Genomic DNA, 23,583 nt, shown 5'->3' with positions numbered 1-23,583 from the left:
CTTCATCTATGTTGCTGCAAAGGACATGATGTTGTTCTTTTTTATGGCTGTATAGTATTCCATGGTATATATTTACTACATTTTCTTTGTCCATTCTAATGTTGTTGGGCATTTAGGTTGATTCCATGTCTTTGCTATTGTGAATAGTGCTGCAATGAATGTACACATGCTTGTGTCTTTATGGTAGAATGATTTATATTCTTTTGGGTAAATAATAATGGGATTGCTGGGTTGAATGTTGATTCTGTTTCAAGTTCTTTGAGGTATCACCACACTGCTTTCCACAATGGCTGAACTAATGTACAGTCCCACCAGGAGTGTGTAAGTGTTCTCTTTTCTCTACAACCTCACTAGCATCTGTTATTTTTTGAGTTTTTAATAATAGCCATTCTCACTGTATCTCACTGTGGTTTTGATTTTAATTAATCAGTGATTTTGAGCATTTTTAAATAATACAAAACTGTGTTTAATACTACAAAAAATATAAGTGTTTGTTGTGCTTCTCTCCCTGGGTTTCATGGGAGGACTGCAGGGCTCCTCGGACCTGTAGTGCAACACAGGGTTGACAGCCTGGGAGTAGGGGATGCCGCTGGATTAAAAAATGAGAATGAGTCCCCTCTGGTGAGGTCTGTGTACATGAGGGTGAGAGGTGGGTTACAGGCATGGGGGCATCAGAAAGGGGAGGGTTGTATGGAGTGGGATTGAGCATATTTTCTTATGCCTGCTGGCCATGTGTATATCTTCTTTTGAAAATTGTTCATATTCTTTGCACACTTTTCAATGTGGTTGTTTGTTTTTGGCTCGTAAATTTGCTTAAGTTCCTTAAGATTCTAGATATCAGACATTTGTTGGATATATAGTTTGCAAATATTTTCTCCCATTCTATATGTTGTCTGTTTACTCTGTTGATAATTTCTTTTGCTGTGCAGAAGCTCTTTAACTTAATTGGGTCTGTCAATTTTTGTTTGTGTTGCATTCGCCTTTGTCATCTTTCTCATGAAATCCTTGCCAAGTCCTATGTCCAGAATGGTGTTTCCTAGGTTATCCTCCAGGGTTTTTATGCTTCTAGATTTTGCATTTAAGTCTTTAATCCATCTTGAGTTGATTTTTGTATATGGTGTAAGGAAGGGGCCCAGTTTCAATCTTCTGCATATGGCTAGCCAGTTCTCCCAGTACCATTTATTGAATAGGGAGTCTTTTCCTCATTGCTTGTTTTTGTTGGGTTTGTCAAAGCTCAGATGGTTGTAGGTGTGTGGCTCTATTTCTGGGCTCTCTATTCTGTTCCATTGGTCTAGAGTCTGTTTTTATGCCAGTACCATGCTGTTTTGGTTACTATAGGCTTGTAATATAGTTTGAAGTCACATAAGGTGATGCCTCCAGCTTTGTTCTTTTTGCTTAGGATTGTCTTAGCTATTCACATTCTTCTTTGATTCTGTATAATTTTAAAATAGTTTTTTCTATTTCTGTGAAGAATGTCATTGGTAGTTTGATGGAAATAGCATTCAATCTGTAAGCTGCTTTGGGCAGCATGGCCATTTTAACAGCATTGATTCTTCCTGTCCATGGGCATGGAATGTTTTCCTATTTGTGTCATCTCTGCTTTCTTTGAGCAGTGTTTTGTAATTCTCATTTTAGAGATCGTTCACCTTCCTGGTTAGCTGTATTCCTAGGTATTTTTATTTTTACATTTTTGTGGCAATTGTGAATGGGATTGCATTCCTGATTTGGCTCTCTGCTTGTATGTTGTTGGTGTATAGGAATGCTACTGATTTTTGTATTTCAATTTTGTATCCTAGAACTTTGCTAAAGTTGTTTATCAGATCAAGGAGCTTTTGGGCAGAGACTACTGGGTTTTTTAGATATAAAATCTTGTCCTTTGCAAACAGGGATAGTTTGACTTCCTTTCTTCATATTTGGATGCCTTATATTTCCTTCTCTTGCCTGGTTGCTCTAGCCAGGACTTCCAGTACTATGTTGAATGGGATTGGTGATAGAGGGCATCCCTGTATTCTGGTTTTCAAGGGGAAGGCTTCCAGCTTTTGCCTATTCAGTATGATGTTAGCTGTGGGTCATAGAGAGCTGTTACTATTTTGATGTACATTCCCTCCATCCCTGATTTGTTGAGGGTTTTTAGCATGAAGGGATATTGAATTTTATCCAAAGCCTTTTTTCTCCATTTATTGAGATAATCATGTAGTTTTTGTTTTTAGTTCTATTTACATGATGAATCACATTTATTGATTTGTATATGTTGAACCAACCTTGCATCCCAGAGATAAGGCCTACCTGATTGTGGTGAATTAGCTTTTTGATGTGCTACCGGATTCGCTTTGCTTGTATTTTGTCGATGATTTTTACATTTATGTTCAACAAGAATATCAGCCTGAAGTTTTCTTTTTTCGTTGTGTCTCTGCCAGGTTTTGGTATCAGGATGATGCTGGCCTCATAGAATGAGTTAGGGAGAAGTCCCTCCACCTCAACTTTTAGGAATAGTTTCAGTAGGAATGATATCAGCTCTTCTTTATACGTCTGGTAGAATTTGGCTTTGAATCTTTCTGGTCCTGGCTGTTTTTTGGTTGGTAGGCTTTTTATTATTGAGTCAGAGTTGGAGCTTGTTATTGGTCTGTTCAGGGATTCAGTTTCTTTGTGGTTCATTCTTAGGAGGTTATTTGTGTCCAGGAATTTATCTGTTTCTTCTGGATCTTCTAGTTTGTGTGCATAGAGGTGTTCATAGTACTCTCTGAGAGCTCTTTTTGTATTTCTGTGGGGTTAGTGGTAATGCCCCCTTTTTCATTTCTCATTGTGTTTATTTGGATCTTCTCTCCTTTTTTTGTATTAGTCTAGCTAACTAGTCTATCTTATTTTGGCAAAGAACAAATTCCTTGATTTGTTGATCTTCTGTATGATTTTCTGTATCTCAATTTCCTTAAGTTCAGCTCTGATTTTGGTTATTTCTTGTCTTCTGCTAGCTTTGGGGTTGGTTTTCTCTTGGATTTATTGCTATAAACTTCCCTCTTAACACTGCCTTATCTGCATCCCAGAGATTCTGGTATGTTGTATCTTTGTTCTTATTAGTTTCAAAGGATTTCTTGATGTCTGCCTTAATTTCATTATTTACCCAAAAGTCATTCAGGAGCAGGTTAACTTCCACGTAATTATATGGTTTGGGGTGATTTTCTTAGCACTGATTTTTATTTTTATTTCAGTGTGATCCAAGAGTGTGGTTGATATGATTTTGTTTTTTTTTAATTTGCTAAGGATTGTTTTATGTCTGATTGTGTGGTCAATTTTATGGTATATGCCATGTGGCGATGAGAAGAATGAATATTCTGTTGTCTTGGAGTGGAGAGTTCTGTATATGTCTGTTAAATCAAGTGTTCGAGTTCAGGTTCTGAATATCTTTGTTAATTTCCTGCCTGCATGATCTGCCTAATACTGTCGTGACACTGTTTTAAAGCATGTTAATTACTGCTTGTGAAGATATTTATCTTTAATTTTGTTGAAGGTGCTTCTTCAAAAAGCATAAAAACTTTAAAATGTCATGATAGAAATAACTTGATGAAAATAACTATTTTGCATTCATATCCTTGAATCAATAAAAGCTTCTGGTACCATAAATTGAAATTTTTTAAAGATGGAAATGCCAAGAAAAACATATATCATGTGATTATCTCATCTGTTTATGTAAAATGTGGAGATGTGAGTGGGTGGAAATCCAAAAGTCTTGGTATTTTCCTTGGTCTAGAATCCAAAATTGCATCCACTGGCTGTGCAGAGCACATCTGTGAATGAGTACCCTTTAATCTTGCTTTGGCAAGATTGGTCATGGCCATAAATCATTCAGCCTCTTGGCATCATCAGAGTTAGTCAGAAGGGGTACCACTTCTCTCTAGTCTATGTCTACCATTTTTCTGGCTGGAAAACATGGTTTTTCTTTCTGTGCTTGGTTTTCTTGAAATACCGTTGTCAATATTAGTGAAAATGCAATTTCAAAGATGTGTACAATTTTTAATGTTTAGGACATGGATGAATGGGGTCACAAAGTTGTTGTGTCCAAAAGAAAGCCACAGAGATGAACACAATCAGATGTACAAGAGAGTATTACTCTTCACTGGTTCTGTAAATTCCCTGCCACAGGTTTCATATTGTTTTACAGCACACAAGGACCAGCCACTGGAGTAGAATAACATGAGTGCTTTGTAATTTCAGGATTTGAAGTTTTCTTAGGATATACATTTAGGAAAACATGTGATTTCTGTTGACAATGTTCTGAAAGCTTATTAACTGGCATTCTGTATAAATCAAATGTGTGCTAATCCAGCCAAGTATATGACTGTGATACAAAAGAATACAATCCGTGGCACAATGAAAAGGAAGAAAGAGCTTTGAAAGGAATGGCATATTCTTCTGTACCTTCCTTCATTCCCCCTTTGGTTTAACTTAAGGCCCTATTCTAATTTAATCAATGCCCGAAAAAAAAAAAAGAATGGAAAATCACACACAAAAATACAAATTTCAGTTGAAGCTGTAATTATTTTTTAAATACTTATGCTTTCTTAGTGAATGAATCACTAGTGGCTTGTACAATATCAAGAAAGTTTGGAGATGTTCGATGCAGTTTGGAGTCCAGAGTAGGATTTGTTTTTGTCTTTACAAAGCATAGCACAGTGGTAAATGGCATACATTCTGGAGCCAGACTGCCTAGGGTTGATTCCTAACTTTGTACCTTACTAGCTCTGTGACCTTGGGGAATTTATGTAACCACTTTGTGCTTCAGTTTTTTACTGTAATAATAAGGATGGTAATAGCTACCTCACTGGATGGTTGTGAAAATTAAAGGATTTAATATATGTAGATACTTAGAACATTGCCTGCAGTCATAAGCTCCATGTGTTTGTTATTACTACTATATTGTATCAATATTACCTAATTTAATGGGGGTATTTTATGCTCAAAGAATGCAGGTCACCATTCCAAGAAAGGCCATGATGGTAATATGACAATATGTAACCTGTAGTAATCAACAAGTTTCATCATTCTGTATAAGCTAAGTTTGGTGATCCTTTAGCCATTCCTTTTATTCATTTAACAAACATTTACCATGTGCTGCTTGTGTGTTGGGCCCTATTGTAGGATACAAGGATGAATCAGGTATAGACTCTAGCCTCACGTATACCCAATCTCATAAAGGAGACTCATACAAACAAACAATTGACATGTGATGTGCTAATGTTAAAAGAGAATTATACTCAAAGGAGAGTGATGTGGTAAAGGATGGAGTTAAACAAGATGAGTGTGTTTGGTTTTGCTGAATGAGCAGGTGTTTTCCGGGTAACCAAGGAAAGGCAGGCGTTCAGAAACAGGACGGAACCAAGTTACACAGAGATATCAAGGTGAGTTTTGGGAACCACAAATGGCTCACTATGGTTGGAGTGTAGAATGCATGGAGAAGTATTAGAAGTTAAGGTTAAGGACTAGTACTGTCAAGATTGACATCTCAGATGTTTTGGGGTTTGTTCTTGCATTAGCTCACAATTTGATGGCCTCTTGATTTTTGTTTTCTCAGACTTAGCTGATACCTAACTTTTCAAGAAGCTGAGCATTTGATCTTCTTGTTTCTTTCCACCTTGACATTTGTTCATTGTGAGTTTTCATACATTACCCCCACACAAATAAAAAGAAGTGACAAGGATTCCTTTTAAGTGTGGGAAGACCCTGTACCTCTTCTACCTGCCCTGCCTTATATAATCCAAAGTCAAGGTGTCCTTGGCAATGCCCCAACCATTAAACCTAAACTCCCAAGTGCAATCTTTTCTGATAAGGTGCTAAGCACAATTTTCAAAAAATCAGTAACCTCTAAACACTTCTTTCCTATCCTTGCTTAACACTAAAGCAGTTGTGGTTGCCAAGGGCTCTGTAACTAACTCTCAACATGAGAAAAAAAGTGGGACAATCAAGTCCCACTTTTAGAGGTTTGATGTGGCCCCAGCATCATGCATCAAGTTTGGAAAGCCACAGTTTTTAGAACTCTAGTCTGGGCTAATGCATGGATGGTAAGAGTTTGGGAATCCTGTCCCACACAAGGGCCTCAGAGCAGCAGGCATAGTGGCTGGGACTTTAGTCTTTAGAGTCAGATACAATTAGGTTCAATTCCCATCTAATCCTCTTATTAACTGAGCAATTTGGATGTAAATGTCTTGAGAAATTGTTTTTGATCGGTAAATGGGGTTAATGACAGACATCTCACTGTGTTTTAAGAATTGAAGACTGTATCTATTTACCACTCAGCACAGTGCCTTGCACAAAATATGAATGCTCAGTAAAAGGCAGCCATTACAACAAAGCCAATGAAGATTTGATCTCTAGCTAATGCCCTTCCCCTTTAAATGCCCTAAGCTTCTCTTAACCCTCCATAGCTATTCTTGATCTCAAGTAAGCTCTTTCACTCTTCGGTATCTTTCTGGGGGTGATAAATTTTTTGTCTTTCTTTTAGAAACCACCAGTGTGATTCTTTATCTAACCGGCAGTATTTAAGTAGGTGATTTATCTGGGTAACCATTCACTGAGGCTTGAGCCCTGTTCACCTAAGTCACAAACCTCACTTTGGTACTTTGCAAGATCCTGCATAGGAAATAATCAGGTTTTCTGATTCTCTAATGGCAGGGTCCTGTACGTATCCAACCATCTACTCATCCAAGACATGTTTTATTTTGAAAGTTCTTAAAACAGGATAATCTCTCATTGTGCTTGTGTGTGTTTGAGGTAACTACACATGAAATAATCGCCCAAAATCATCCTCTGTCTCAGAATTTATGTCCGAATGAAGAATGGAGAGTAGGCTTCTAGACAGATCTTCTAATTTATAAATTGCTTTTCAGGACAATTAGAATCTCTCTACTTCTCTGTGCAGTGCATGAAAATTTCATATGGAAAACCAACAAATTAAACACATTAGTTCATCCCCCTTGAGAATCTTTCCTGGGTAGATAAATGGATGGGTTGGTGGCTTTCTAGTTACCCTATGATGCACCAGAGATATGAATTTTTTTTTTTTTTTTTTTTTATTAATTTTTTTTGCATACAAAAACAATAAACATTTTCTAAAAATACATACAAACAAAAAGATGCGTATCAAACATATTAGGAAGGTTGCACATGGGAAGTCGGGGAATAGAAATGGGGGTGGGAGTTAAAATAAATGAGAGAGGGACTTTATATGGATCAGTGATAATAACTCAATCCTCTATTTGACAAAGAAGAGGGAGAAGGAAGAGGAAGAAAAAGAAAGTGGGATAAAGGATCAGAAAGGGAGGAAAATAGAAAAAATTAGAGTATGACTCCAGGGTAGACCTGTTTTGTTGTCATTGAGTTGGTTGGTTGGTTTGTCTGTTGTATTCTTCATGTTTCGCCAAGTTGGCCAGACTGGTCTCGAACTCCTAGTCCGAAGTGATCAACCCGCCTCGCCCCCTAGAGTGCCGGGACCACAGGCGTGAGCCACCACGTCCAGCCCCCACATTGCTTCTGGCCTCCGTGGTAGACCTCCCAGACGGAGCGGCCAGGCAGAGGAGCTCCTCACTTCTACCCAGACACGGGGCGGCCGGGCAGAGGGGCTCCTCACTTCCCAGACGGGGCGGCCAGGCAGAGACGCTCCTCACTTCTTCCCAGACGATAGGTGGCCGGGCAGAGGCGCTCCTCACTTCCCAGACGATGGGTGGCCGGGCAGAGGCGCTCCTCATCTCCCAGACGATGGGTGTCCGGGCAGAGGCACTCCTCACTTCCCAGGTGGGGCAGCCGGGCAGAGGCGCTCCTCACTTTCCAGACGATGGGTGGCCGGGCAGAGGCGCTCCTCACCTCCCAGACGATGGGTGGCCTGGCAGAGGCGCTCCTCACCTCCCAGACGATGGGTGGCCGGGCAGAGGCGCTCCTCACCTCCCAGACGGGGCGGCCGGGCAGAGGCGCTCCTCACTTCTTCCCGGACGGGGCGGCCGGGCAGAGGCGCTCCTCACTTCTTCCCGGACGGGGCGGCCGGGCAGAGGCGCTCCTCACTTCCCAGACGGTGGGTGGCCGGGCAGAGGCGCTCCTCACTTCCCAGACGATGGGTGGCTGTGCAGAGGCGCTCCTCACTTCTTCCCGGATGGGGCGCCCGGGCAGAGGCGCTCCTCATTTCTTCCCGGACGGGGCGGCCGGGCAGAGGCGCTCCTCACTTCCCAGACGGGGCAGCCGGGCAGAGGCGCTCCTCACTTCTTCCCGGACGGGGCGGCCGGGCAGAGGCGCTCCTCACTTCCCAGACGGGGCGGCCGGGCAGAGGCGCTCCTCACTTCTTCCCGGACGGGGCGGCCGGGCAGAGGCGCTCCTCACTTCTTCCCGGACGGGGCGGCCGGGCAGAGGCGCTCCTCACTTCTTCCCGGACGGGGCGGCCGGGCAGAGGCGCTCCTCACTTCTTCCCGGACGGGGCGGCCGGGCAGAGGCGCTCCTCACTTCTTCCTGGACGGGGCGGCCGGGCAGAGGCGCTCCTCACTTCTTCCCGGACGGGGCGGCCGGGCAGAGGCGCTGCTCACTTCCCAGACGGGGCGGCCGGGCAGAGGCGCTCCTCACTTCTTCCCGGACGGGGCGGCCGGGCAGAGGCGCTCCTCACTTCTTCCCGGACGGGGCGGCCGGGCAGAGGCGCTCCTCACTTCTTCCCGGACGGGGCGGCCGGGCAGAGGCGCTCCTCACTTCTTCCCGGACGGGGCGGCCGGGCAGAGGCGCTGCTCACTTCCCAGACGGGGCGGCCGGGTAGGGGCGCTCCTCACTTCCCAGACGGGGCGGCCGGGCAGAGGCGCTCCTCACTTCCCAGACGGGGCGGCCGGGCAGAGGCGCTCCTCACTTCCCAGACGGTGGGTGGCCGGGCAGAGGCGCTCCTCACTTCCCAGACGATGGGTGACCGGGCAGAGGCGCTCCTCACTTCTTCCCGGACGGGGCGGCCGGGCAGAGGCGCTCCTCACTTCTTCCCGGACAGGGCGGCCGGGCAGAGGCGCTCCTCACTTCTTCCCGGACGGGGCGCCCGGGCAGAGGCGCTCCTCACTTCTTCCCGGACAGGGCGGCCGGGCAGAGGCGCTCCTCACTTCTTCCCGGGCGGGGCGGCCGGGCAGAGGCGCTCCTCACTTCCCAGACGATGGGTGGCCGGGCAGAGGCGCTCCTCACTTCCCAAACGGTGGGTGGCCGGGCAGAGGCGCTCCTCACTTCCCAGACGGTGGGTGGCCGGGCAGAGGCGCTCCTCACTTCCCAGACGGTGGGTGGCCGGGCAGAGGGGCTCCTCACTTCCCAGACGGTGGGTGGCCGGGCAGAGGGGCTCCTCACTTCCCAGACGGTGGGTGGCCGGGCAGAGGCGCTCCTCACTTCCCAGACGGTGGGTGGCCGGGCAGAGGCGCTCCTCACTTCCCAGACGGGGCGGCCGGGCAGAGGCACTGCTCACTTCCCAGACGGGGCGGCCGGGTAGAGGCGCTCCTCACTTCCCAGACGGGGCGGCCGGGCAGAGGCGCTCCTCACTTCTTCCCGGACGGGGGCGGCCGGGCAGAGGCGCTCCTCACTTCTTCCCGGACGGGGGCGGCCGGGCAGAGGCGCTCCTCACTTCTTCCCGGATGGGGCGGCCGGGCAGAGGCGCTCCTCACTTCTTCCCGGGCGGGGCGGCCGGGCAGAGGCGCTCCTCACTTCTTCCCGGGCGGGGCGGCCGGGCAGAGGCGCTCCTCACTTCTTCCCAGACGGGGCGGCCGGGCGGAGGCGCTCCTCACTTCCCAGACGATGGGTGGCCGGGCAGAGGCGCTCCTCACTTCCCAGACGGTGGGTGGCCGGGCAGAGGCGCTCCTCACTTCCCAGACGGTGGGTGGCCGGGCAGAGGCGCTCCTCACTTCCCAGACGGTGGGTGGCCGGGCAGAGGGGCTCCTCACTTCCCAGACGGTGGGTGGCCGGGCAGAGGGGCTCCTCACTTCCCAGACGGTGGGTGGCCGGGCAGAGGGGCTCCTCACTTCCCAGACGGTGGGTGGCCGGGCAGAGGCGCTCCTCACTTCCCAGACGGTGGGTGGCCGGGCAGAGGCGCTCCTCACTTCCCAGACGGTGGGTGGCCGGGCAGAGGCGCTCCTCACTTCCCAGACGGTGAGTGGCCGGGCAGAGGCGCTCCTCACTTCCCAGACGGGGCGGCCGGGCAGAGGCACTGCTCACTTCCCAGACGGGGCGGCCGGGTAGAGGCGCTCCTCACTTCCCAGACGGGGCGGCCGGTCAGAGGTGCTCCTCACTTCCCAGACGGTGGGTGGCCGGGCAGAGGCGCTCCTCACTTCCCAGACGATGGGTGGCCGGGCAGAGGCGCTCCTCACTTCTTCCCGGACGGGGCGGCCGGGCAGAGGCGCTCCTCACTTCTTCCCGGACGGGGCGGCCGGGCAGAGGCGCTCCTCACTTCTTCCCGGACGGGGCGGCCGGGCAGAGGCGCTCCTCACTTCTTCCCGGACGGGGCGGCCGGGCAGAGGCGCTCCTCACTTCTTCCCGGGTGGGGCGGCCGGGCAGAGGCGCTCCTCACTTCTTCCCGGGCGGGGCGGCCGGGCAGAGGCGCTCCTCACTTCTTCCCGGGCGGGGCGGCCGGGCAGAGGCGCTCCTCACTTCCCAGACGATGGGTGGCCGGGCAGAGGCGCTCCTCACTTTCTAGACGGTGGGTGGCCGGGCAGAGGCGCTCCTCACTTCCCAGACGGTGGGTGGCCGGGCAGAGGCGCTCCTCACTTCCCAGACGGTGGGTGGCCGGGCAGAGGCGCTCCTCACTTCCCAGACGGTGGGTGGCCGGGCAGAGGCGCTCCTCACTTCCCAGACGGTGGGTGGCCGGGCAGAGGGGCTCCTCACTTCCCAGACGGTGGGTGGCCGGGCAGAGGCGCTCCTCACTTCCCAGACGGTGGGTGGCCGGGCAGAGGGGCTCCTCACTTCCCAGACGGTGGGTGGCCGGGCAGAGGCGCTCCTCACTTCCCAGACGGTGGGTGGCCGGGCAGAGGCGCTCCTCACTTCCCAGACGGTGGGTGGCCGGGCAGAGGCGCTCCTCACTTCCCAGACGGTGGGTGGCCGGGCAGAGGCGCTCCTCACTTCCCAGACGGGGCGGCCGGGCAGAGGCACTGCTCACTTCCCAGACGGGGCGGCCGGGTAGAGGCGCTCCTCACTTCCCAGACGGGGCGGCCGGTCAGAGGCGCTCCTCACTTCCCAGACGGTGGGTGGCCGGGCAGAGGCGCTCCTCACTTCCCAGACGATGGGTGGCCGGGCAGAGGCGCTCCTCACCTCCCAGACGGGGCGGCCGGGCAGAGGTGCTCCTCACCTCCCAGACGGGGCGGCCGGGCAGAGGCGCTCCCCACCTTCCAGATGGGGCGGCGGCCGGGCAGGGGCTGCAATCCCAGCACCCTGGCAGGCCAAGGCAGGCGGCCGGGGGGTAGAGGCTGCCGCGAGGCCAGACCACGCCACCGCCCTCCAGCCCGGGCAACACCGAGCACTGGGTGAGCGAGACTCCGTCTGTAGTCCCAGTACCTCGGGAGGCTGAGGCGGGCAGAGCACTCGGCGTCAGGAGCTGGCGACCAGCGTGGCCAAGATGGCGAACGCGTGCCTGCATCCAAAGGAGAAAAGGCAGGCAGCGGTGGCGGGCGCCGGTAGTCCCAGGCAGTCCGTGGCGCGGGCAGCAGCAAGCCGAGTAGATTGTAGCCTGGGCCAGAGAGGGAAAGAAAGAAAGAAAGAAAGAGAGAAAGAGAGAAAGAGAGAGAGGAAGGAAGGAAGGAAGGAAGGAAGGAAGGAAGGAGAGATATGAATTAATAGGATGTGCCCATTAAAGAAGTAGTATACAGTCTAGTCTCTAAGGAATGAGAGGGAGAAATACACTAACAATTACGTACAGAGTAGAGGAATCTGGGGGACAAGCTTGAGACCCAACACAGCTAGGAAGTTTGGGTATTCTTCCTAAAACAGTGATGCTAAAGGTAGGATTTTTCAGAGGAGGGAGTTTGCACCTCTCCCTAGAGGGAAAAAAATGGACCAGCTAAGTGAAAAATTTGCATGAGTGTGGAGACGTAAGGCAAACATTTGATGTATCACTTGCTTTGATGTGCCTGAACATAAAGCGATGGAAGTAGTCACAGAAAATGAGGCTCCAGAGGCATGCAATTCCAACGTTTTGAGGGATTTTGCATATTAAGAAGACCTTAAACTTTATTCTGAAAAATATTCAGAATTTCAGACAAAGCGGTAACATCAGTCTGACATTTTAAATCTCTCTCTAAAAAGGATGGAGAATGGATTAGAGGAAGACCTGGCTAGAGTTACAGCCAAGAATTTAGGCAGGATGCAAGATGGGCCTGAAGGCAAGTAATGGGAATGGAAGAGAGAGGGGTACAGAAAGCAGACAGATTCTACTGTGGGCCTTGTAGCTGAGGGGTTTTGAGAAGTGAGGTAGTGGAAGGGTCTAGGATAATTCTCAGGTTTCTGGCATGGGTCTCAATGGTAGTAAAAGGTGATACTATTCCTTGATGAAAAGAAAATGAGACTGGAAGCATGATTTAGGATAAATATGATTGTTTTAAGAATCCATTTCTATTCAATAGGATGTCCAATGGGAATTTTATTTTTTTAGAGAGTCTCACTCTATCACCCAGGCTGGAGTGCAGCGACACAATTATAGCTAACTGCAGCCTTGAACTTCTGGGCTCAAGTGATCCTCCTGCCTCAGCCTCCTGTAGTTGGCACTACAGGTGTGTGCTGCCATGCCTGGTTAATTCTTGGGTTTTGTTTTGTTTTTTGGCATAGAGTCTTGCTATGTTACTCAGCCTTTTAATATATGGCTCTGGTGTTCAGTTGAGTGGTTGGGACTGGAGAACATGTATTTAGGAGTCATTGTGTAGAAGTGGTATGTAAGTTCACAGGGGTGCCATTCAGGAAGAGGGGGTAAAGTGAGAAAAATAAGGTCAGAGGATGGAGCCCTGGGGCACACAGAATTTAAGAGGCAAATAGAATAAGGGGAGCCTTCAAAGGTTAATGAGAAGAGCCTAGAGAGGGACCAGGAAGACCATGGTAACTTGGTGTGACAGAAGTTAAGGGAAAAGTTTCAAAGAACACATGATCAAACTCAAAAAAGGTGAGGGCAAAAAAATGTCAACCGGACTGAACATGAAAGTCAAAGGAGTTAGCTCCATGTAGTGGTGGAAGTGAAAGTCAGAAGGGATTGGGTTGAGAGCTATCTATGGAGGGTGACAATATTGAGAATTTTCTTTAAAGATGAAGGAAGGGGGAGAGATAGGGTATTATGGAAAGATTCTTATCTTTGTTAGTAACCAATTTATTGCTCAACAATCCTTCCTATTAGGAAATTTTTTATGTCCAATGTATTGCTTTTTAAAATTTTTAAAAGATGAAAATGTTAATGTTACAATATTTTTGTTCTGAATGAAATAAATTTGCAAGTATCATGCTCATTAGGCAGAGGTTGGTTTATTTACTTTTAAATTACAACAACCATGATGAAAAAATTGTGCAAATGATTTCAGCTCACTGGGGTTGGGATTATTTACTAATACCTGTAAACAGTTTTACCAAAAAAGATTTATCTTACCATATGTTTAGACATCCCAAAGGAAAAATCTGATTCCAAGTGTTAATAACAGAGGAAGGCAGTTGTATCATCTCTGAATTGGTATTTTAAAATGTTCAGTCTAAAGTTGTTCTAATGAAACATGCTTTCTAGAATGTTGGAAGGACTTACTTCCATTATATCTAATAGCTTTTACATATAGATAGGTGTTATATTTATCATCTGTTTAAGTTTTGCTGTGTTCTTCAATAAGATCTTAAGGCTTTCTTTCTTTAGGTTTTGTGTCTTTCTTGTTAAATGTATTCTAAGCATTTTACAGTTTTTCTCTTCTTTTGGTAAGTGGGAATTTATTTACATTTGCTTTTCTCACTTATCACTAGGAAAGAGAAAATTATTTCAGAATATTTATCTTATGCTACCTAAACATATCTTATGAACACTGTTTTAGTAAAGTTTCTTGAGCTTTCTAATATACATATCATATGATTTTCCAATAAAGATCATTTCGTCTTCCAAAAAATGCTTTCTACCAAAGCCAATCCTTTCTACCAAAGGACAAGAAGGATTATAGTTCAAGACAAATGTCATTTGGAATGGCGTCTTTAAGTGTTAGGCATTTTAACATCTGTTCTTAGAGCAAAACAACCTGAAATCACTTTGGAAGAGAGAACTCACAAGGAAGCACAATTCTTTAGACAACATGTGGCATGAATAACTGTATTAATTTTCTTTTATTTACTAGTCTTTATTTGATGGTGGCAATACTTTTTTCCAGAGCAAGAATCGATACAGCCGTAACTCTTCTCTCATCTGTGGTTCATTTTCCTCTTATAAGACAAAGAAAGGGTTTGAAGGAAAGCTGCTTTATGTTTTGCTATATTTGCAAACCCTTTGTTTTGTTTCAGGGGCCTCCAGGACCCGGAGGAGAGGCAGGGAATCAAGGCCGTTTGGGAAGCCAAGGAAATAAAGTAGGTCACATTCTTTATACTCACCAAAGTTGAGGTTTTCTGCTCAAGAGAACTGTGTCTGATTGTATTAGCCAGGGCCCTTTCAACACAAGCGAGAACACATTTTCTGGTCCTTAAACCCTGGCTTGATTCTTAGAGAGCCAGCAACCTCTAAGGACGTGGGTGTGGACCTGGATGAGATCAGGGATTCCAGCTCAGTGTAATTTCAGAGGGGAGGGATACACCCTATTGGAGCTGAGGGATCTCAGGGAACAAGGGATATTCTGGGGCAGGCCTTCCTTTCTCTCTTCTAATCTCTCTTAATTTCCTCCCCCCGCCCATCTCTTTTTTTTTTTTTTTTTTCCTTTCTTTCCTCCATTCACACAAACTTTTGGTAAGCACCTTTTAAGACCAAGGCACTGTACTGAGCATTCAGCTGGGCTGAAGAATCAGCTCTAGGAGAGACATCTTTGTTTTGGTCATTGATTGCACCCTCCATGCTTAGAACAGTGCCTGGCATGTAATATGTGCTTAGTAAATATTGAATAAATGAATTTGTGGGTGGCATAATATATATGACATGAAACCAACCCCAAAGAATATTTTCATAACAATCTATGACATAAAATAGAGATAAGGGGCTAAAATGGAGGTTTAAATAGCATTATTAGAAGTATTTCTGGGATGGGAAAAGAGGCATCATAGAAAATACAGACTTCGAGCCGGGCGCGGTGGCTCACGCCTGTAATCCCAGCACTTTGGGAAGCTGAGCCAGGCGGATCACTTGAGGTCGGGAGTTCCAGACCAGCCTGGCCAACATGGTGAAACCCCGTCTCTATTAAAAATACAAAAATTAGCCAGCTGTGGTGGCACACATACCTGTAATCCCAGCTACTCAGGAGGCTAAGGCAGAGAGAATTGCTTGAACCCAGGAGGTGGAGGTTGTAATGAGCCAAGATCCTGCCACTGCACTCCAGCCTGGGTGACAGAGTGAGACTCCATCTCAAATATTATGAAGTCTGAGAGATTGAAAGCTAGGAGAACAGTTGGTATACTCTTATAGTCTCCAAGGCAAATAGTGATTAGGTGACTTAACAGGGTGAGGACTTAACTTGTGATGATTCCACAGAACTCTTCCAATAGGGGACTGAGGCAGAGAGGAGTGGGCTAGATGACTCGGGGGCTTTGTGTATGAGGGGTGACCCTATCACAGACATAGGAAAGTCATTAGGAAGAGTGGGTTTAAGAGGAAAGAAAATCACTTGGGGGATAGAGGAAAGGGTTTAGGTCTGGTTGGAGATGTAAATTTCAGAGTCATTTGGATTAAAAATAACTCTTGGTGATGCCTCTTTGTAAGAAGTCCAAGAGGAAACAAGAAAATGAATTATTAGGAAGGAAGGAAAATCAACAAAAAAAGCACACTGGATTTTGAGTAGAATTCAAGAAGGGAGTTGAAGAGTACCAACTGGTATAAAGAAAAGTTAAGGAGGGGAGGAGTGGAGAAGCCATGATACCTGGTGGCTAAGACATTCTAAAGAACAGTTTCAAAAGTGTAGCAATTGAGAGGACAGAAAGGGAGACAGACTGCAAAGGACCGAGAAATGTGTGAGGAGAAAATGGATAAAAAGCTGTAAACTACTCTTTGGAAAACCTAGGCCTTTAAGGGAAAGAGGAAGACATTAACTACTCATACTGGCAAGGTCTAGGAAAGGTTGACGTGGGATATTGGTTTGTTTTTAACGACAGGAGAGACCATCACGTTTATAATCAGAGGAGAAAGCCAGGGAGAAAAGAGAAGATTGAAAATGTAAGAAACAGTAGACAGAGTAGATGATTAACGGAGCAATTTGGCAAAGAGGATGAGCTTGAGGGCATAAAAAAATGAGTTAACTTTGTATTGAAGAATTGTTCAAGGCTGATATGATGGAGTCCAGCAGTTGAATGTTGCAAAGACAGTTAATTGGAGGACATAACAAGATAAGTGGATGACAAGAACAATCAACTGCAAAAGGAAGGGACTTCTGTGGCATGTAGTATAGCAATATATGGCATGTCATCGGGAAATCAAAGTTTGGAACAAAGACAATGCTGCCTTCTTGCCCCTGAAGAAGGCTCTAGGGGAAGTGGTATCACTGGTAAAAATCAAGTTTATCTTACCAGGGGTAGACATAGATAAAGGGACCCTAGAGGTGACCGTGGGGAAGTAGATAAACAGGAGCAGGGCAGTTGTGCCTTAGAAGATCATTATTAATACAAAAGACTTGGTTGGGGGTCGGGGGTGGTCAAGAATTTAGATGGCAAGTGCCCCAAAGAAAACCCAAATCCTCTGTACTGCCCCAGGGTGGACTGGGCACTCTAGACTCGTGATTCACTGAGATAAACCTCAAACACTTACCCCTACTTTACTCCAGTAAGTTCACATTTCCAGGAGGCAAGCAACCTGGCAGTTAATCCTGGGCTCAACACTTGACTCTACCAATAACCAAACATGTGGCCCTAGACAAGCCGTATGACTTTCCTTGCTTCCTTACCGTAAGGCAGACGTTCTTAAATTTTAGTGTGCGTATGAATCAGCCGAGAAGCTTATGTAAAAGCACATATTGTTGGGTTCCACTTACCAGAGTCTAATCCAATGGGATCCAAGAATTTTCTTGACACATGAACCCTGGATGCGGCTGTGGTCCCCACAGCACACTTTGAGAACCACTGTCCTAAAAGGCATCAAGGCAGATGATCTCCTGCTTCCCTTTCATAGAATCCTATTCTTCGTTACCCCCAGAGTTCAGTGCTGGTGGTCACTTGTCCATTTTCCCTTATGTTGGTTTTCTGTCCTTAAAAAAGATGTAATGATTCCCCACCTTTTAAGTGTAGGTTGCACATACATTCAAACTCTTTCTTCCAAAGAGTACAGTATAGAAGGGAAGGGAGATGGACAGTAACTTGGCATTAGGGAAACTTGACTGCCATTATCTCAACCAGAAGATCAAGGTTAACGTCAACAGTGATGTCATGTTGATTGTATATACCCTTAATATGATGTAATGAGAATGGCCTTTTACCTGTGTAATCTTCCTCCCCCAAACCTATAAGCCCAGTCTAATCAGAAAAACAGCAATGGGGGACACTCTACAGAATGCCTGGCCAATACTTCTCAAAATGATCAAGGTTATCAAAAAGTCTGAGAAACTGTCCCAGTCTAAAGGAGCCTATGGAGACGTACCATGTGGGTCCTGGATGGGATCCTGGAACAGGAAAGGAGTATCAGGTTAAAAAAAAAAAAAAGAAAAAATCTGAATAAAGTATGGGCTTTAGTTAATAATAATAAATCAGTATTGATTCGGTTGTGACAAATGTACCCTAAAAATGCAACTAGTGTAATGTAATGTTAAAAATAGGGGCAAATTGATGTGGATATATAGGAACTTTCTGTATTATGTTCACAACATTTCTGTAAATTTAAAACTATTCCAAAATTAAAATTGTTACCTTTTTATAAAAAGGAGTAACTTCCTCTGTAAACCTGTGTTGATTTCCCATGTAGCTGAACTTTCCTCAACATAATACTGAGATTGATTAATAACACACAGTAGATGTTCTACTAGTCAGAAGTTAGAAACTATTGCCAGGATATCATGCTCCCTTGGTTAACTTGATTCTCCCTCAGAATATTAAAACTAGATTAATCAATCTGCCATCTTTGCAGAGGCCAGATGATTTGCATGAATCATCCTGGAAACGATTTTGTTAATTTTTTTAAAACAGTACAGAGCTTTTCTCTCGACTCATTTTCATGGCATTGAGCTGCTAAGATGGCAACTTGCACTAAACAATAAATCATGCTTGCTGAGGCTTCACTGATCAATGGAGGACACCTCCCAGGCCAACAACAGCAGTTCCTCTTGTATCACTTGCATGACACACAGTTCCGGGCACAAACCCATTGTTGTGTGTGATCCACACAGACGAGCTGAATTAATGCCATCATTTCCAATTTCCAACCTAAAAACAATCTTTCTGTTTAACAGGGAGAACCTGGAGATCTGGGAGAAAAAGGAGCTGTTGGCTTTCCTGGTCCTCGTGGCTTGCAGGTTTGTATGTTGTCACTAGTTTTGATCTGGTTCTTGGAATCTTTTAGTTCAATAGACATCTGGTGTGGTTCTCTGAAGACAGTTTTAAGGATACAATCCTGATGAAGTTTTATAGTTTTCTAGAAATTAAGAGGGATATTGTCTTCATCTTAGTTCCTTGTCCAGCTTTCCCAAGGTGGCAATTCCCCAGGTGCCAAATATCATGGCCAGAATGCTCTTGAAGCCAAATAGTAAAACAAACAAAACTTGTCTTCAGCAATCCCATAACGCTTTTTCCAGCCTTTCCTTTTATCAGAGCCTCTTCGTCAGAAACCCATTCCATCCTTCCCCCACTGCTCAGGGTTTCTACAAGGGTCAGACAGTAGCCAATACCGGGGCATTTACTTCTTGTTTTTGTCTAGCAAACTGAAAATGGTATTAAAATACAAGTGTTATCAGGGAGAGGTAATACTACTATCTCCTCTTATTGAAAGATTATTATATGCCTGATTTTTTGTTCATTCAATCCTCATAACAACCCATGAGTAGGTATTATTCCCAGCTTACAGATGGTGATACCTAGGGACAGTGCATTGTCTGTATCTGTTACTAACAATTGCCTTTAGTACTACTATCATAAAATGTTGGTGGCCTGCCCCAGAAGGAGGATCCTGTGTCCTGGTTTTCCTTTATCAAACCAAAAAGCTGGCAATCTTGTCCTCTTGAGGAATAAGCCTGTCTCTATCTGTAGTCTGAGATGTTGGTAATCAGTTGCTCTGTTTACAGGGCAATGATGGCAGTCCAGGTTATGGTAGTGTCGGACGCAAGGGAGCAAAGGTAAGTCAAGTCTGCCGGAAGCTGGACGTTTTCCATTTATTTTGTGTTGCTGGTTTTGTTTGCCACATTTAAGAGAAAAAGGGAAGCAAGATTGTCTAAGGCAATCTTGGACAGTTAGAAATATATTTCAATAATTTATTTGCTGATATCCCATGAGGAATGTGGTAGAAAAGAATGTGATGGTTTGAGGTGCAGGCAACAACTGAAACTTGAAAATAAATTTTCTGTTGTCTGCAGTGATACATGGCCCTAGTCTGACTTGTTCCAGCCTGAACAGTGCATGTAATCTTAGCCGCTCTAGGCTCAAGTTTACTCACGGAAGCATTCCAAAATTAGTCCTCTTCTTACTGTGTTTGATTTAGCCGGTAGTGAGAGATTGTGCAGGAGTTTTCTAAACGTACTGGGCCAAGCAATAACTTAGAAATAAAACTGTACATCAGAATAGTAATTTGATATTGTCACTGAATATTTAGGTGGCTGGAACTGAGGGATAAGTTTACCAAGACCAGTGATTTCTGTATACTAGCAATTACCACTAAGAAGTCATAATGAAAAAGATCCCACCATAATTACAAAATACAAAAAACATAATAGAGTTAAGGATATCATGTCTGCAAAATGTTTGAGACCTATGACAGCGAATTGCTGAGACAGAAAAGAGAACTTCAGTAAATGGAGAGGCATTCCAAGATCTTGTTGGAAAGTCTAAAATATTGAAGGATGAACATAATTCAAAGTGAAATACCAATGGGAATAATGCAAGAGGCCATCTGGAAGAATAAAGAACCAAAAACTAGAACTGTTTGAAAAATAAAACTAGTGAATGAGGGATTTCCAGTGAAATGTTCATTAGAACAGAGAACAGTTAATATTCCATAATATAATCCCTTACTATCTTACAAGAAGGGAAATATTAAGTAGCCTATGGCATTGGAACATTAGCCACCCTATAAAATGAATGTTTATGAAGTTTATAATTATGTAAAGAAATTTTTATGTGACACTTTCAAGTAAAAATTTAGAATATACTCAGAAAACATTTATCCCAATTGTGTTACATTGCATTTTTAAAAACTAAAAGGAAATAACAAAATGTATATAATCTTTCTGGGCAGTAAGATTTTGGTGATTTTTCTTCTTTCTATTTTTTTGATTTTATACATGTTTGAAGATTTATTATAATCAGGAAATGAACTTTATTTTAAATTAATTATATACTTTTTTATCCAGTAGGGATTATTATAGCTCTTCAATTTTGGTCTTTGAACAAAGTAAGGTAAACAGAGGACACTAAAATGAATGATCAAGTTTAGACTCTCCATAGGCTTTCCAAATTTCTCCACTGAAATTCATTTTAAGATCGTCTCAGAGACACATGGCCAAATGAACACCTATGCTGTTACATGCATACAAAAGAAGGAAAGCCGAATTGTAACTCTTCAGATGTATACTTTTAGCCACCTAGGTAGTTATGATATATTGATGAAACTCTTAAATACTTTAACTTATAATTTAGTTTATTTCTCAAATACTGCTATTTCACTTCCAGATTTCAATTGTTTTGGCCCTTCCTTAATTCAGAGGTACCAAAACTACACAGGGCAGCGGGTAAATTGAAAGTCAATGTAGACTTCATTGGGTGATGTGTGCCTGTATTAATCTTCCCTCCTGTCCATTACAGGGACAAGAAGGATTCCCTGGAGAAAGTGGACCTAAGGTACCGTGTGCTTCCTAGTAACTAGAGATCAGTCAGAAATACTCCTGGGAGTTATGAAATGTATCCTAGGCCAGTAGAAGAACAGTTAATGATAAATAAATGTCCTACTTTTGTGGGGAGAAGGAGGGAAGAAAGAAATAGACCAAAATTTTTTCAATTTTTAAGATTATACATTTGTTTAGGAGTGTAAGGCTTAAAAAGTATTTCTAGTTTTTTAATCAATATGAGAAGATAGAAAACTTATCCTTTTAATTTTTTTTCCTCAAATTTACTCCCTCCCTCTATCATATATATTTTCTTATTTACTCAAAGAACAGTATAATGTAAGGCCAGGCACAGTGGCTCATGCCTGTAATCCCAGCACTTTTGGAGGCCAAGGCAGGTGGATCACTTGAAGTCAGGGATTCGAGACCAGCCTGGCCAACATGGCAAAACCCCATCTCTACGAAAAATACAAAAATTAGCTAGGCATGGTGGTGCACGCCTGTAGTCCCAGCTACTCAGGAGCTAAGGTGGGAGGATCACTTGAACCCAGGAGATGGAGGTTATAGTAAGCTGAGATCTCTCCACTGCACACCAGCTTGGGTGACACAGCGAGACTCTGTCTCCAAAAAAAAAATAAAATAAAAGTAGAAAGAAAAGTATAATGTAAAGAAAATCAGAGTTATTTGATTTTACCTATCTCAATTTTCCCAATATGTTTATAAATCATCTTTAGATAACTAGTTAGCAATGACATCTTCTACCTTGGAGATACCACTTTTTCTAGAAACCCTTACTGAACTCAGTAAACCCATACTGAACCCAGGTCCTATGATGGAGTCAGAGGATAAAATAAAGAACAAAGTTCACTTCTCCAAAGAGCCAGTGTTCTCACTGGGGAGACAGCAAAGTGAAACAATGCTGATGCAGTGTGCTATGTAGAGAGTTACACAAATGGAAACACACACACACTCACACTCTTCAAAGAAGACTGTTAAAAATGCATATGAAAAATCTCTTCATGTTAGAATCAGTTTAAAGATGCAAATATGTTACATATGTATATGTTTGATTTTAATAACTATTTTACTTTAATGAATGTATTTAGGGTGAGATTGGGGACCCTGGTGGTCCAGGAGAGACTGGGCTGAAGGGAGCTAGAGGCAAAATGGTAAGCTTCTTAGATTCCAATTGCTGACAACCTCACTACATTGGGAAGTCCTTCTTCGTGCATTTACAATAATTGGAGTTGTCTTCTGTTACCAGTGACTTGCAAAATGCATATGTTTTCTATGAAGGCAAACTTGGGGAAGGGGAATGGATATTCATCTCTCAATGCCAGTGCAAAAACAATGAACTGTTTGCTTTTAGTGAGCAAGTTCACCTGTTCTAGCTGCCAGGGTACCATACTTAACACTGGTAATAAGATTTTTTAAAAGAAATCCTTGTGATTCAAAACAGTTTTTACACTGCCAAAATGTAGTTAGTTTAATCCTGTCTCCCTGGCAGGTTCACTGCAACCTAATGCCCACTGGCATCTTGTCTTCACTATTCAGGTTTTGTTAATCTACTTTTAATGAGATATATGCAGAAAGGTCTTCTCATTTAGCTCAAGGAGGGTTATCTCTTGAGCTTTGTGAGAAAGTTTGCTTGCTATGTAACTGAGTAGGTCTTTATTCTGTAGAGGGTCTTAGATATTGCCTAGTGCTTTGAGTCACTTGGAATAAACACAGGTCTCCAATACAATTCATCCTGTGGGCTTGCCTTGGGTTCCTGTGGATTAAGAATGGATTTCTTGCATTTGCTGGCTCTCTATCTTAGACTGTGTATAAGTGAGAATGCTGTTTTAGTTTTTTAAAAGACAGTCCTAAGATAATTGTCTCTTGATACAGCGATCATCTTTTTTCTTCAGAACAGCACTGATCAGGCAAACTGGTCTTAATTTATCATGTCAATTAGCAAGAATTTTAAAAGTCTGATAAAAATGTATACTTGAAATGGTTTTCCAGTTTTGTCTTCATAGCTAATTTTGCTCTGATCTATTTTTGTTTCTACAAACTATACGATCTTTATGTATAGATGTTACTTGTGTAGGTTTTAGGGGTACAAAATAAGGAAACTCCTCTTCTGCCTCTTCCTCCCCTCCGCTTCCTCCTACTCCCCCTTCCTCCTGCCCCCCACCCCCTCCCCACCCCTTCTCCCTCCTTCCCCTTCTTCCCCTCCCTTCCTCCCCCTCCTTCCCCTCCCTTCCTCCCCCTCCTTCCCCTCCCCTCCTTCCCCTCCCCTCCTTCCCCTCCCCTCCTTCCCCTCCCCTCCTTCCCCTCCCCTCCTTCCCCTCCTTCCCCTCCCCTCCTTCCCCTCCCCTCCTTCCCCTCCTTCCCCTCCCCTCCTCCTCCTCCTCCCCTCCTCCTCCTCCCCTCCTTCCCCTCCCCTCCTCCTCCTCCTCCCCTCCTTCCC

General features: G+C 44.7%; 1 protein-coding gene across 1 annotated transcript in view; it reads left to right on the top strand.

Annotated features, from left to right (window-relative positions):
• The window catches only part of COL6A6 (collagen type VI alpha 6 chain), a 115,094-nt gene that overhangs the window by 51,747 nt on the left and 39,764 nt on the right, over positions 1-23,583 (top strand). Inside the window, exons 23-27 of the mRNA XM_055295462.2 lie at positions 14,482-14,544; positions 18,549-18,611; positions 19,377-19,427; positions 21,109-21,144; positions 22,235-22,297. Of these exons, the coding sequence (XP_055151437.2) occupies positions 14,482-14,544; positions 18,549-18,611; positions 19,377-19,427; positions 21,109-21,144; positions 22,235-22,297 (276 nt within the window). The remainder of the gene's footprint in view (positions 1-14,481; positions 14,545-18,548; positions 18,612-19,376; positions 19,428-21,108; positions 21,145-22,234; positions 22,298-23,583) is intronic.

Source organism: Symphalangus syndactylus, chromosome 10 (assembly GCF_028878055.3).
Source record: "Symphalangus syndactylus isolate Jambi chromosome 10, NHGRI_mSymSyn1-v2.1_pri, whole genome shotgun sequence".
Lineage (NCBI taxonomy): Eukaryota > Metazoa > Chordata > Mammalia > Primates > Hylobatidae > Symphalangus > Symphalangus syndactylus.
The sequence above is the reverse complement of the archived record's forward strand: the minus strand, read 5'-3'. Positions and strand labels throughout refer to the sequence as shown.